The sequence below is a fragment of the Pecten maximus genome, unplaced genomic scaffold, assembly GCF_902652985.1.
Source record: "Pecten maximus unplaced genomic scaffold, xPecMax1.1, whole genome shotgun sequence".
In the NCBI taxonomy this organism is placed as follows: Eukaryota; Metazoa; Mollusca; class Bivalvia; order Pectinida; family Pectinidae; genus Pecten; species Pecten maximus.
Window position 1 is genome coordinate 349,220 of NW_022979523.1, and position 12,545 is coordinate 361,764.

The 12,545-nt window shown below is 32.8% G+C and overlaps 1 protein-coding gene across 1 annotated transcript in view; it reads right to left on the reverse strand.

Moving 5' to 3' along the window:
* The window catches only part of LOC117318810 (scavenger receptor class F member 1-like), a 33,493-nt gene that overhangs the window by 6,001 nt on the left and 14,947 nt on the right, over nucleotides 1–12,545 (reverse strand). The window contains exons 5-11 of the mRNA XM_033873766.1: nucleotides 12,279–12,374; nucleotides 9,887–9,982; nucleotides 7,266–7,361; nucleotides 6,619–6,753; nucleotides 5,377–5,472; nucleotides 5,144–5,245; nucleotides 3,701–3,797 (exon numbers count right to left, since the gene is read on the reverse strand). Of these exons, the coding sequence (XP_033729657.1) occupies nucleotides 3,701–3,797; nucleotides 5,144–5,245; nucleotides 5,377–5,472; nucleotides 6,619–6,753; nucleotides 7,266–7,361; nucleotides 9,887–9,982; nucleotides 12,279–12,374 (718 nt within the window). The remainder of the gene's footprint in view (nucleotides 1–3,700; nucleotides 3,798–5,143; nucleotides 5,246–5,376; nucleotides 5,473–6,618; nucleotides 6,754–7,265; nucleotides 7,362–9,886; nucleotides 9,983–12,278; nucleotides 12,375–12,545) is intronic.

Below are 12,545 nucleotides of genomic sequence, written 5' to 3' on the forward strand. Positions count from 1 at the left end.
TTCATTCAAGGTCACATGGGTCAAATAGGCTATAATCTTCAAACGACTTCTTCTCAATAACAAAAAGGCCCAGGGACTTGATATTGGGCCTGTAGCATGCTGGGGTGAAGGGCTACAAAGTTTGTTCAAATAGATGACCTTGACCTTCATTCAGGGTCACATGGGTCAAATAGGCTATAATCTTCAAACGACTTCTCAATAACCAAGAGGCCCAGGGACTTGATATTGGACCTGAAGCATGCTGGAGTGAAGGGCCACAAAGTTTGTTCAAATAAATGAACTTGACCTACATTCAGGGTCACATGGGTCAAATAGGCTATAATCTTCATACGACTTCTCAATAACCAAGAGGCCCAGGGACTTGATATTGGACCTGTAGCATGCTGGAGTGAAATTTGTAATAGCCAAGAGCCTGCAAGACCTGATATTAGGCCAATAGAATGCTGGAATGAAGGACTAGAAAAATTTTAATATGAATAAAACTAGCTTACAATGATATTTGAATAAAGAGGTAATCAACATAGTATCTTTAGAAATGACCTCATCAACTTCAAAGTTGCTGTAGAGCCAGGTGAGCGATACAGGCCCATTGGGCCTCTTGTTTAATATATCGAGATCCGCGAAGCAGGGTTGCCCGATCGCGCCAATTTTATACATCATACAAGCGGAACCTCTAGCATGCTCCATCCGCAAGAATAAAGATATAAACGGAATAGTATTGCCAGGTCAAATTGAGGCTAAATTAAATATGTTTGCAGACGATACACAACTATTCAATAATGATAAACAATCAATAATAGAATCTTTTAAAGTTCTAAGTACATACGAAAAAGCATCAGGATCGAAGGTCAACTTGAATAAAACTACCGGTATCTATCTTGGAAGATGGAAACAAAATGTTCCCAGATACAGAACAAACAGTTGGACACAAACAAATGTAAAAACGCTAGGAGTATATCATGGACACATAATAGATGATGATAAATTATGGAAAGAAAAATCCAAAAGATCAATATTTGTGTGCAGGTATGGAAAACAAGAAATCTGTCACTATTCGGAAAAAAATGTTATTACAAGATCGTTAATAACATCTAAGGTTGGTTATGAAATAGAAGCTCGTGGCATACCTGATAAATATTTGAAAGATTTAAATATAGTTATCTGGAAATTTATATGGAATGGGAAATTAGAGTTAGTTAAGCGAAATGTAGTCTGCTCGGAACAATCAAATGGAGGGATGGATATTATGGATATAACACTATTCACATTGAGCAAACAAATAAAATAGATATACAAAATCATGCAAACAAACACTACCACATGGAATGCTATAGGACAATATTGGCTACATTCGCTAGATGATAAATACCAACTAAACTATTTCTTATGCAAATGCTCCGAGACCAGTACGCTAAAGCTAACGCATATATCAAACGTTTACAGAAATCTCTTAACAGCATGGTCCAAATTATTAAAAACCAATACACTTATTGATAAAAACGAAGTCATAAAACAAGAACTTTTTGGTAATCATATGATACATTTCAACAGAAAACCTACGTTCTGTAGTTCCTTCACAAAGAGTGGAATAAAAACCAAAGAGGATTTATGGGATTCAGGGCAAAATACGTTCAAGAATGACCATGACATATATGGGAGACTTATAGATAAAATAAATTGTATATCTGAATTAGCAAGACTGAAGTCATTCATGATGTCATTATGTATCCAAAAATAGATACAACATTAAATATTGTCGATAAACACAATAAACATATCGTACATAAGAAACTAGAATTAAAAACACTTAAAATGAAAACAAATGGCAATATTGAGCCAACAATATAAATGAAATGGGAGAATATATATAAAAAACAATTCCCATGGAATGAAATTTGGCAAAAATTGACAGCCTTAAAGATTAAGGAATTTCAATAGAAATGTGTACACAAAATATTATACACAGAAATGAAAATAAAAAAAAATCGGAAATTCTGATGAAAAATGTCATTTCTGTAAAACCGAAAATGAAGACATACAACACTTATTCTTTAAATGTGCACACACTAAAAATATATTGAACTCTGTGGAGACCTTAATGAGGGATATTGTCCCAGGTTATACTAACGAAATTCTTGATAAAGAAGAAAATGTAATACTGGGATATCCAGGAAATAACACATTTTCTATTTTGATAAACACAATAATATGCACTGTGAAATGGGTAATATGGAAGGTAAGAAATGATATTAAACACAACAACAGTCAGACAAACATAGTACGAACGAAAATACAAGTACGAAGACAACTAAAAAATGAGCTTTGGCTATATTGCAAAACACAGAGAAGGAAAATAATTCCCCTTGATATTGTATCACACATGTATGAAAATATCAACTGATAATGTATAATTAGTTTAAAATAGAAAATATATTATATTGCAAACAAAAGAGGCAATTATCACTGTCTGTAACTCTATGTAATGGACTTTTGCATAACAGACATGTGCAGTTTACTATATATATATGCCTCTTCCTATTATTTACTGTGTATATACATAATTATGTGAAAATGTCAATTAGTAAGGCATTGCATAGTCTGATCGTTAATATCGATAACGTAGCGAATGTGATTATATAGTTAATATACGTTTATCTATATATTACACATGTTGATATAATGAAATTATTTGACAAGGTATCATGTCCAGAATAATATAAAAAAAATTGAATAAATTGTAGTCATTATATAAGAACAAAAATTGAAATTAGATTAATTTGACTATCATTATGATTTTTCAAATTATATTATTGATGTAAAATTTGAAATAAAAAAAATGAAGCACTATGATGAAAAAAAAATGCAAAAGTAGATTATAATTCCGAGAAGATATATATAACGTAAGTATATAGTAAGTGTGTGCTTTGTCTATGCATGTGGTGCATCTGTTTGTGTGTATCTGTTGGTATGAGGGTGTGTTATAAGAGAGGATGTGTCTGTGCGTATGTCTGTTGGTGTCTATCTATGTAATTGGGTGTCTATGTGTGCATGTCAGTCTTCTTGTGTGTCATAGTCTGAATGTGAGGTGTATGTGTGGGTTTGTTGTATTTGCGTGTGTTTGTCTGTCTACCTGTCAGTGTTTGCATCTGTGTGTATATATCGGACTATGTGTCTATCTGTCTTTCTGTTTGTGGTATGTATAATTATTGAGTGTAAGCAAGTTTAAGCTAAGCAGATATGAAAATTCGTTGTATAATAAAGTTTGTAATTTTATACTCTGCTAATGCAAAAAAGTTTTTGCTCTATGCTCCGAGTGAAAAAAAAATAGAAAGTATAACTGTGTATAAAGCTTCATCGACCCCTGAACGGCCAGAGGCAGTTCGAGGCTCTGCCGTTTGAACACGTCACCCATCTTATACTTCAATATAAAACATACACATCTTTTATTATTGGTAAGCTTGCATATCTTTATTACTTTACATATAAGCAGCATATTAAATATTGTATATTTCAGGAGAATCATTATTCAACTCAAATATTACAACATTTACGTTTCACGCAATTCAGCTGACTTAAATATCAAAAGTACTTACTGTTTCGCAATATATACCGATGTGACAGCAAACATTTACGTTTGATATATTTGTTGTATCCTATATCAGGAAAGTGTTTATGCCGTCACCTAAACTTGAATGCTTACCGAAGATGGTATATCACCATTGCTGAGGCGATCACTACAGCTACAAGCAGACCACAAATAACAGCTAAGACAGCTATTATAGTCATTTTAGAATCGGCTGTAATGCAAGAAAATTCGCATTCGGTTAGCGCATATTAATATTAACATTTTTATACAAAACTGCCAAACGATACAGTTTTCTATATTGTAAAATTACATTATACATTTTCTTATCTGTGTATAATGAAATACTAGATTATATATATGGTAGAAAATATGCATATCAGGGTTTACCACAGGTTTGGTTGCTTCAGTATTCATGGGTGTTAAAGTCAACCGTACAACGACTCTTTACCTGCGGGCTCCCTTGTGTAAGGCGATTCTTGATAACTACCAAGCCTGAGATAATTATCATATGCGAAAACAGTCAAAACATATCAAAACAAGCAAATAAATAAATAAATAAAAAAAACCTCAAAAATCGGCGATCTCCAGTTATATAGGTTTGAATCGGCTGTAATAAAATTAACCTTATAATCTTATGTTGATAAGTACATTACATTGTGTACAAAAGTGAGAAAGATACAGTTTCCTGAAAGAGTAGGTATATTTGGTGCAACGGTGTTCTGTTTTGATATCGTTGACGATTGATCAAGGTTTATTACACGTTTGATTGACTAGGGAAACAGGTGACATAGATGATTTGTCAACCGATTTTTCAAGAAAGGAAAACAGAATTAAATTGAAATGCATTAGCTAACTGTTTGCTTTCAATGTTCTGTCAATCCTACTAATATCGATATTCCATACATCTTTGTCCTGTACAGATTCCTACTTGATTTAGACCATTTTATATTTTATAATACTGAACGCATGACCACATTGGACAAACAATAAACGACGGACATCTAAAGGCGATTCTTGATAACTACCAAGCCTGAGATAATTATCATATGCGAAAACAGTCAAAACATATTAAAACAAGCAAATACATAAATAAATAATAAAAAACCCTCAAAAATCGGCGATCTCCAGTTATGTAGGTTTGAATCGGCTGTAATAAAATTAACCTTATAATCTTATGTTGATAAGTACATTACATTGTGTACAAAAGTGAGAAAGATACAGTTTCCTGAAAGAGTAGGTATATTTGGTGCAACGGTGTTCTGTTTTGATATCGTTGACGATTGATCAAGGTTTATTACACGTTTGATTGACTAGGGTAACAGGTGGCATAGATGATTTGTCAACCGATTTTTCAAGAAATGAAAACAGAATTAAATTGAAATGCATTAGCTAACTGTTTGCCTTCAATGTTCTGTCAATCCTACTAATATCGATATTCCATACATCTTTGTCCTGTACAGATTCCTACTTGATTTAGACCATTTTATATTTTATAATACTGAACGCATGACCACATGGGACAAACAATAAACGACCGACATCTAATAATGTACCCACCAGTGGTTAGACACTGTCCATCGGCCTTACTACAGATATTGTCCGTACATGTTTCCGGACAATCAGCCCCACACACCACTCCGTACTTTCCAGGATAGCAATCTATATATAAAAATATATGGTTAAATGCTGTCAAATGTCATAATCTTTTGTAATACAGTACAGATATAGCGCTACAAGTTTTGTAGAGAAAAAAGGAAACTTCATTATACAAGTGTTATATCATCGTTTACCTAAGCAATGACCGGTTTCATGATGACACACGAATTCTTTACACGTCACGGGACAAGCCAGGGAACATGTTTCACCATAACTACCTGTACCACAACCTACAGAAAAAGTAACGTTCAGATGTAAGCTTTTTGGACACTATTTTTCATTCGATAAAATGACGTTTGTTTTGTGGATAATTAAGACATTTCTAAAGCTGTAGAACAGCCTGTCTGTTAGTTATACTTTTCTATATTACATGAAAACAAATGATTTAATTTCTAGCTCAAACGAAAATAATTTAGCAGAGTGGATTTCACTTTTTTTCTGATAAAGCTCTTCGGAGGTAGGTTAATACAGAAAAGGAACATAAACTGTCCTCCATAGGTCGCGATCAATCATTAGAAAATTTAATTGGTGAAAAGACAATATCAACGAATGGAACACTTTCGTGATAACCATTAATCAAAACATGCTAAAGGCAAATTATTATTACTTTTGTCAGTCTTAGAAAAAAATAAGAAGCTGGCTGTTGTGAATTAGTAACAGGCCTCAGACCACAATCAATCTCCCTCTATATTCTACCAAAGACAAATCAAAATTGAAATATTTCTAAACTTTGAAAAAAATCTGGATTTGTGTTGTTGTTTTTTTTATCGTGTTGTAGAACTTTTCAAGCTGGACCTATGGTAAGCTGGACAGTACCTCATGATCAGCATTTAATATAGATATTTCAGGTTCTCATGTTGTTTTTTGTTGTTGTTTTTTTTAATTTAAATTCATACAAAACGTGTTACCCATAGCGAAACCGTTAAAAAGGAAAGGTTTCTTTGGAAACAAATCCTTTGCAAGTTTACAAAGATATCGAAAGATAAATGCAAGAGACACATCATTCGAATTATTGCAATATAACTTTTAAAAAACGGGAATGACGTAATTCACTATGTTTTCAAAATGTTCAGCAAAATCAAAAGAGATATTGGAAAACTGCTCTCCGACATGTAAATGAAAACAAAATCTTGGATCTATTTGACAAAAACAAATATTGTCAGCATTTTAAAAAGATCAGAGAAATCATTAACAGCGACCATGCAATTGATAAATGGCAAAAAAACCCAAAAAACAGGTTTAATTGGATCAAATACAGAAAGATTTGTATTCAAATTTGTTAAGCTTTTGCCTGGTGTCCACTATCACAAATTGTATATCCTGTCTAAGTTTACTCACGCCCACCACACATATCCCCTCTCCAGCATGATACTCACTCTCGCTACATGTATTTCCTCTCCAGCCCGGCAAACATCCTGATGGCGAGCAGTTTCCTGTCATATAGTTACAGCCAGCATCCTTGCAATGACATTGTTTTGAACAATTAGCTCCGAAAAATCCTGGTTTGCATTCTTCATGAATAAAATAGATTAGAGATATTAAGTCACAAAGATAAAAGAATATTGAGACAACAAATGGGTTTGTTATGATAAAATAAATTTCGATATATTAACACATTGATCTTCGGACTGTATAATATCACCAAAACACACTGTAGTCAGCTTGTCAAAGTTATGCATTTTAAGATTAAATGATAAAAGCAAAAAACCTATTACGTTTGCTCTCTGGTAACTTCTACTGACACGAAACAGTGTATGCTATAACCGTTAGATGTCACCATTAGTGACGCCGCAGTACGTTTGTTTATTTTTACGTAAAAAAGTTTTTAATAGATTTTATTTTCTATCTTATGCTGGTATGAACAAAAAAAACTACGCCCATTCACTAAGGGTGCAATTTAGTATATATTAGAACCACGAAATAACACTAGATATAGTCAAACGCTGTTTTAAAACTGATGAATCAACAGTATAAACATTTATTGTTATTGCAAAAACAAAAAGTGTATAAAACTATAGCTCACCTTTACAGGATCCTGTGTCCCGTTCACACAGCATGTCCTTACAATTTTCTGGACAGTTCTTTTCACAAATAGGACCGTACTTTCCAGGAAAACAGTCTGTTAAATGTAATGTCTCTCAATAGGAATTTTTTTATTGCATATTATCGTTTGTTGTCATAGTATTTCCATCTTTATCATTCCAATTGGTTTAATACGACGACAAATCAGATTTCCAATCGAACTAAGTTCTTAATTTTGATTTTTTTTAAGTATTTGATGATTTGTTGTACTTGTTGTGGTTTAACAAACGCTGCATCTTCATCACTCGTAACGCTTTGAAATTTTTACGGTTGTCTATGGTGTCATGTGATATCCAAGTGAAGAGGGGTAGGCGTGGATAAATATGTGCGAATGCACAGCGCCAGCGTTTTACTGATGTTTCTATACAATATAGTATTTATTCCATTACAGTTAGTCACATGTGTGTAAGGTCCTTTATAAGAAAATGTTTGAACATATATCTCGAACGAAGTTTGACCCACTTAATGACTCCAGACCCCAGACCCCAGACCACACTTGATGTCACTCTTTATTCTACCAAAGAGGATATAGATTTAAAACAAGAGGCCCAATATAATTTGGTAAATTTGATTCCTCTGACCTTGAAAATGAGGTCAATGTGTTCATTCCAGCATGATACCGGCAAAATATATAGTTTCAATATGTGTTGGTCCTCCAGAAGACGCTTAAAATATTTTAGCATATTAGAGCCCGGTGGCCGTAAATGAAGGTCAAGGTCATGCTCATTTATCTGAACAATCGTAATAGGCTTTTTTATTCCAGCACGCTTTAGACCCAATATCAGGATTCTAGGTTTTTTATTATGAGAAGAAGTCGCTTTAAAGTTTTAGCATATTTGACCTCTGTGACCTTAAATGAAGGTCAAGGTCATTCATTGGCATTCATTTGAATAATCTCGACAGCCCTTTACCCCAGCATGCTATAGGTGCAATACCAGGTATCTAGGCATCTTGGTTATTGAGAAATCATTTAAAGATTTTGGTATATTTGACCCCTGTGACCTTGAATGAAGGTCAAGGTCATTCATTTGAACAATCTTGATAGCCCAATACCTAAACATGCTATAGGTCAAAGATGAGGTCTCTAGGCCTCTTGGTTATTGAGTAGAAGTCGTTTAGAGATTGTATCATATTTGACTCTGTGACCTTGAATGAAGGTCAATGGCATTCATTTAAACAATCTTGATAGCCTTCACCAAAGCATGCTCCAAGCCCAATATCAGGTCTGTAGGCCTTTTGGTTATTGAGAAGAAGTCGAATTTTTTTTTACGAACCGATGACGACGGACAAAAGGCGATTAGAAAAGGTCACTTGAGACTTGAGAATTCCTCCCAGGTGACCTAAAAATCTGGTTTTCATATCATGTTGTAGAACTTTTCAATCTGAAAGTACCCCATGGCCTGCGTTTAAGAAATATATTTCTATTTAAGTGTAAACCACCCACTATTTTATGGGACAATCGGCAAAATATCACTACATTGCATTATAACTCCCTATGTCCTGTCACACAAACAAGCATGGAAATAGTGTTAACACAAACGTATATCACTATAATCAATAGTCACTATGAACCTACATTAAAATTTATGTTTTTAACTGCAACAGAGGATAGGAAAAGTATTTAGTGATAGTCCTGTCATTTCCAGATATATTACATTCGTGTACAACGACGCGGTAGTATATTTTTGATCTGACGTTTGTATATATGTGATACACTAATAAGTAATTTAAAACTTCTAACTGATCATGCAGTATTCTATATTAATGATGATGTTTCTAGGTAGTTACGCAACTTTATACCATTTAAATTATTTGCTTCACTTCACGTTTTTATTAAATATTTCAAAAATTAGAATGAAAATTTTCAAATTTGAATGAAAAATTACATTTAAATGGTTAGAATTTACAATAATTTTTTTTACAACATAAATTATTTCAATAATAAGTGATGCATGAACTGAACTTAGATTTGCCAAGAAGATAAGAATATTTGAACCAGTAATGAAAACACGATGCGTTTCATGTGCATAGGAATGACTAATATTCAGACCAAAATCAAGAGCGGTGTGACGTAAAAACTTAACTTATTCATATTCTCTAAACCTAAGTGTCCAAATAGTACAAAGTGTAACTGATTTTTTCAATAATCAACTAAAATTGTACAATTATGAAGTGAATGTGAAATTTTAATATAAATCTACACCATGTTTCCTTGAACAAGGCAAAATGATCTGCTTTTCATTGATAGAATATATAATATATGAATTAATGTTGGGAAAATGTGCTATGTATGCACTATGTTGCTCTGAGTGAAATTCAAATATTTCGAATAGGGAAACATATATTACACTTTATGTCCGGCTTATAACAACAGTGCATGTTTTGTTGCATAGCGTAAGGATTTTTGACAGGAAATATTGACAAATTTATTAATCAGTTTTAAAAAACAATCTTTATTTGTTTTGTAGTCAGTCAAAATAACATGTCATCTCACAATGTATTATTAGAAAATAAAGACCCATTTGACCACTATATTAATGACAGTAAATAAATGTAACTCACCAATACAGTTTCCCGTGGATTTTTCACACAACATATCCTTGCAATTTACAGGACAGACCTGATCACATGAGTTTCCGTACTTTCCAGGAATGCACTCTGAAAACCAAAGAACCCTCCAAAAATGATGATCATTTTAACGGATACTATTTATTACTTCAGCATCGACATCACTTTCACAATAGAACATTGTACAGCATTTAATTATAATCTCCCGGATATGACCTGGTTTAGTTGTTAAGATACTTATATAACAAACAACTAATCAGTATACTTTAAAGTTTGGAAAGAAGTATTGTATTATTGTTGAATTAAATTCCTTATAAATCCGATGCAGGCAAACAGTTACTTTGTTAAAGGCTCACATTACAGATCCATGGATCTTCTTTTAGTTTCTACTAGCACAAGCTAAATAATTTAAATAAAACAATATCATTTAAATATCTAAAATACGTTTTATTTTATTTTCAGTTATCAAAGATGATGAATAATTAAAACTACAATTTTAAACGTTAATTTCAAACAGGCTAGTGAAGAATGTTTTTTTGGTTGTTTTTTTGTGTGTCGTTTTTTAACATTTTAGCAATTCATGACGTATGTTACAAACTTTGAGTCATCTATACGTGTCCTGTGTATTTTCTACACCCAATGTCCCCCAAAACTAATGGTTATTTAGACGGCTTTTGAGTTACTTATAGTATTATTTTGAAAAAGACATTGTTTTTGTTCTCTTTCTTATTATGATTCTTCTTCTGCACACGATTTTGTGACAACATCTGGGCTAAACTGATTTTGTCAATGGTATTTCTCTAACGTTATATGGCACATGTCAAAGGGACGTGGTCATGTATTATTAAGTAGGTCACAAAATCCAATAAGGCAATGACGTCATAGCTAAAAAGGTTTATATGGCCATAACCCAAAAAGTATTCATCATTCAAAGGTCATGTAATTATGTTATTGGTAGAAAATGTCTGGGGCAAACTTATTTTACGTTACAAGTTTAAGGCCAGAGGTCAAATAAAAAAGCTCGCTAAGGGGTCAAGTTCATCTATTTTTAGAAAATCTTCGTTTTCCAACATTTTTGAAAAAAATCTTTCAAAGATCAATGCACTATGTAATTCTGATGATTTTGATGTGCACAAACAGACAGACATGGTTATGATATGGTACTGACCAAGTCTTGTTACTCTGTGGACGGTCCAAGATAAAAAAAAAAATGGCCGCAATGACGTCATGTATTGAAAAGTTTACAATGACCCTAACTCAAAAAGTTTTCATTATACATATGTAATTATATTATTTGTAGATAATGTCTGGGGCTAACCTTTCCTCAGTACAAGTTTTAAGGTTAGATGTCAAATTAAAAAAATCACTATGGGGTCAAAGTTCACCAAATTTTCAACTTTTTTGTTATGTTTATTTTTTTGTTTACATAGATCGATGCAGTATGTCAAAACGATGATTTTTATCATTTCGGTTTTCGATAGCACTTCCGGTTCAGATGGTACGACATTTAAAAACAATATATGATTGTGAAATCATTGATGAATATTTCATCGGCATCGTATCAAAAACCAAAAGGTACAGAGACTTTATATTAGACCTGTAGCATACATGGGTAAAGGGCTACCAAGTTTGTACAAATGAATGACCTTGACTCACATTCAAGGTCACGGGGGTCAAATAGGCTAGTATCTTTGAACGGCATCTTCTCAATAACCAAGAGGCCTAGGGAGTTGATATTGAGTATGTAGGAAGCTATTTCAATAATAAGTGATGCATGAACTGTACTTAGATTTGCCAAGAAGATAAGAATATTTGAACCAGTAATGAAAACACGATGCGTTTCATGTGCATAGGAATGACTAATATTCAGACCAAAATCAAGAGCGGTGTGACGTAAAAACTTAACTTATTCATATTCTTTAAACCTAAGTGTCCAAATAGTACAAAGTGTAACTGTGACTTTTTCAATAATCAACTAAAATTGTACAATTATGATGTGAATATGAAATTTTAATATAAATCAACACCATGTTTCCTTGAACAAGGCAAAATGATCTGCTTTTCATTGATAGAATATATAATATATGAATTAATGTTGGGAAAATGTGCTATGTATGCACTATGTTGCTCTGAGTGAAATTCAAATATTTCGAATAGGGAAACACATATTACACTTTATGTCCGGCTTATAACAACAGTGCATGTTTTGTTGCATAGGGTAAGGATTTTTGACAGGAAATATTGACAAATTTATTAATCAGTTTTAAAAAACAATCTTTATTTGTTTTGTAGTCAGTCAAAATAACATGTCATCTCACAATGTATTATTAGAAAATAAAGACCCATTTGACCACTATATTAATGACAGTAAATAAATGTAACTCACCAATACAGTTTCCCGTGGATTTTTCACACAACATATCCTTGCAATTTACAGGACAGACCTGATCACATGAGTTTCCGTACTTTCCAGGAATGCACTCTGAAAACCAAAGACCCCTCCAAAAATGATGATCATTTTAACGGGTACTATTTATTACTTCAGCATCGACATCACTTTCACAATAGAACATTGTACAGCATTTAATTATTATCTCCCAGATATGACCTGGTTTAGTTGTTAAGATACTTATATAACAAACAACCAATCAGG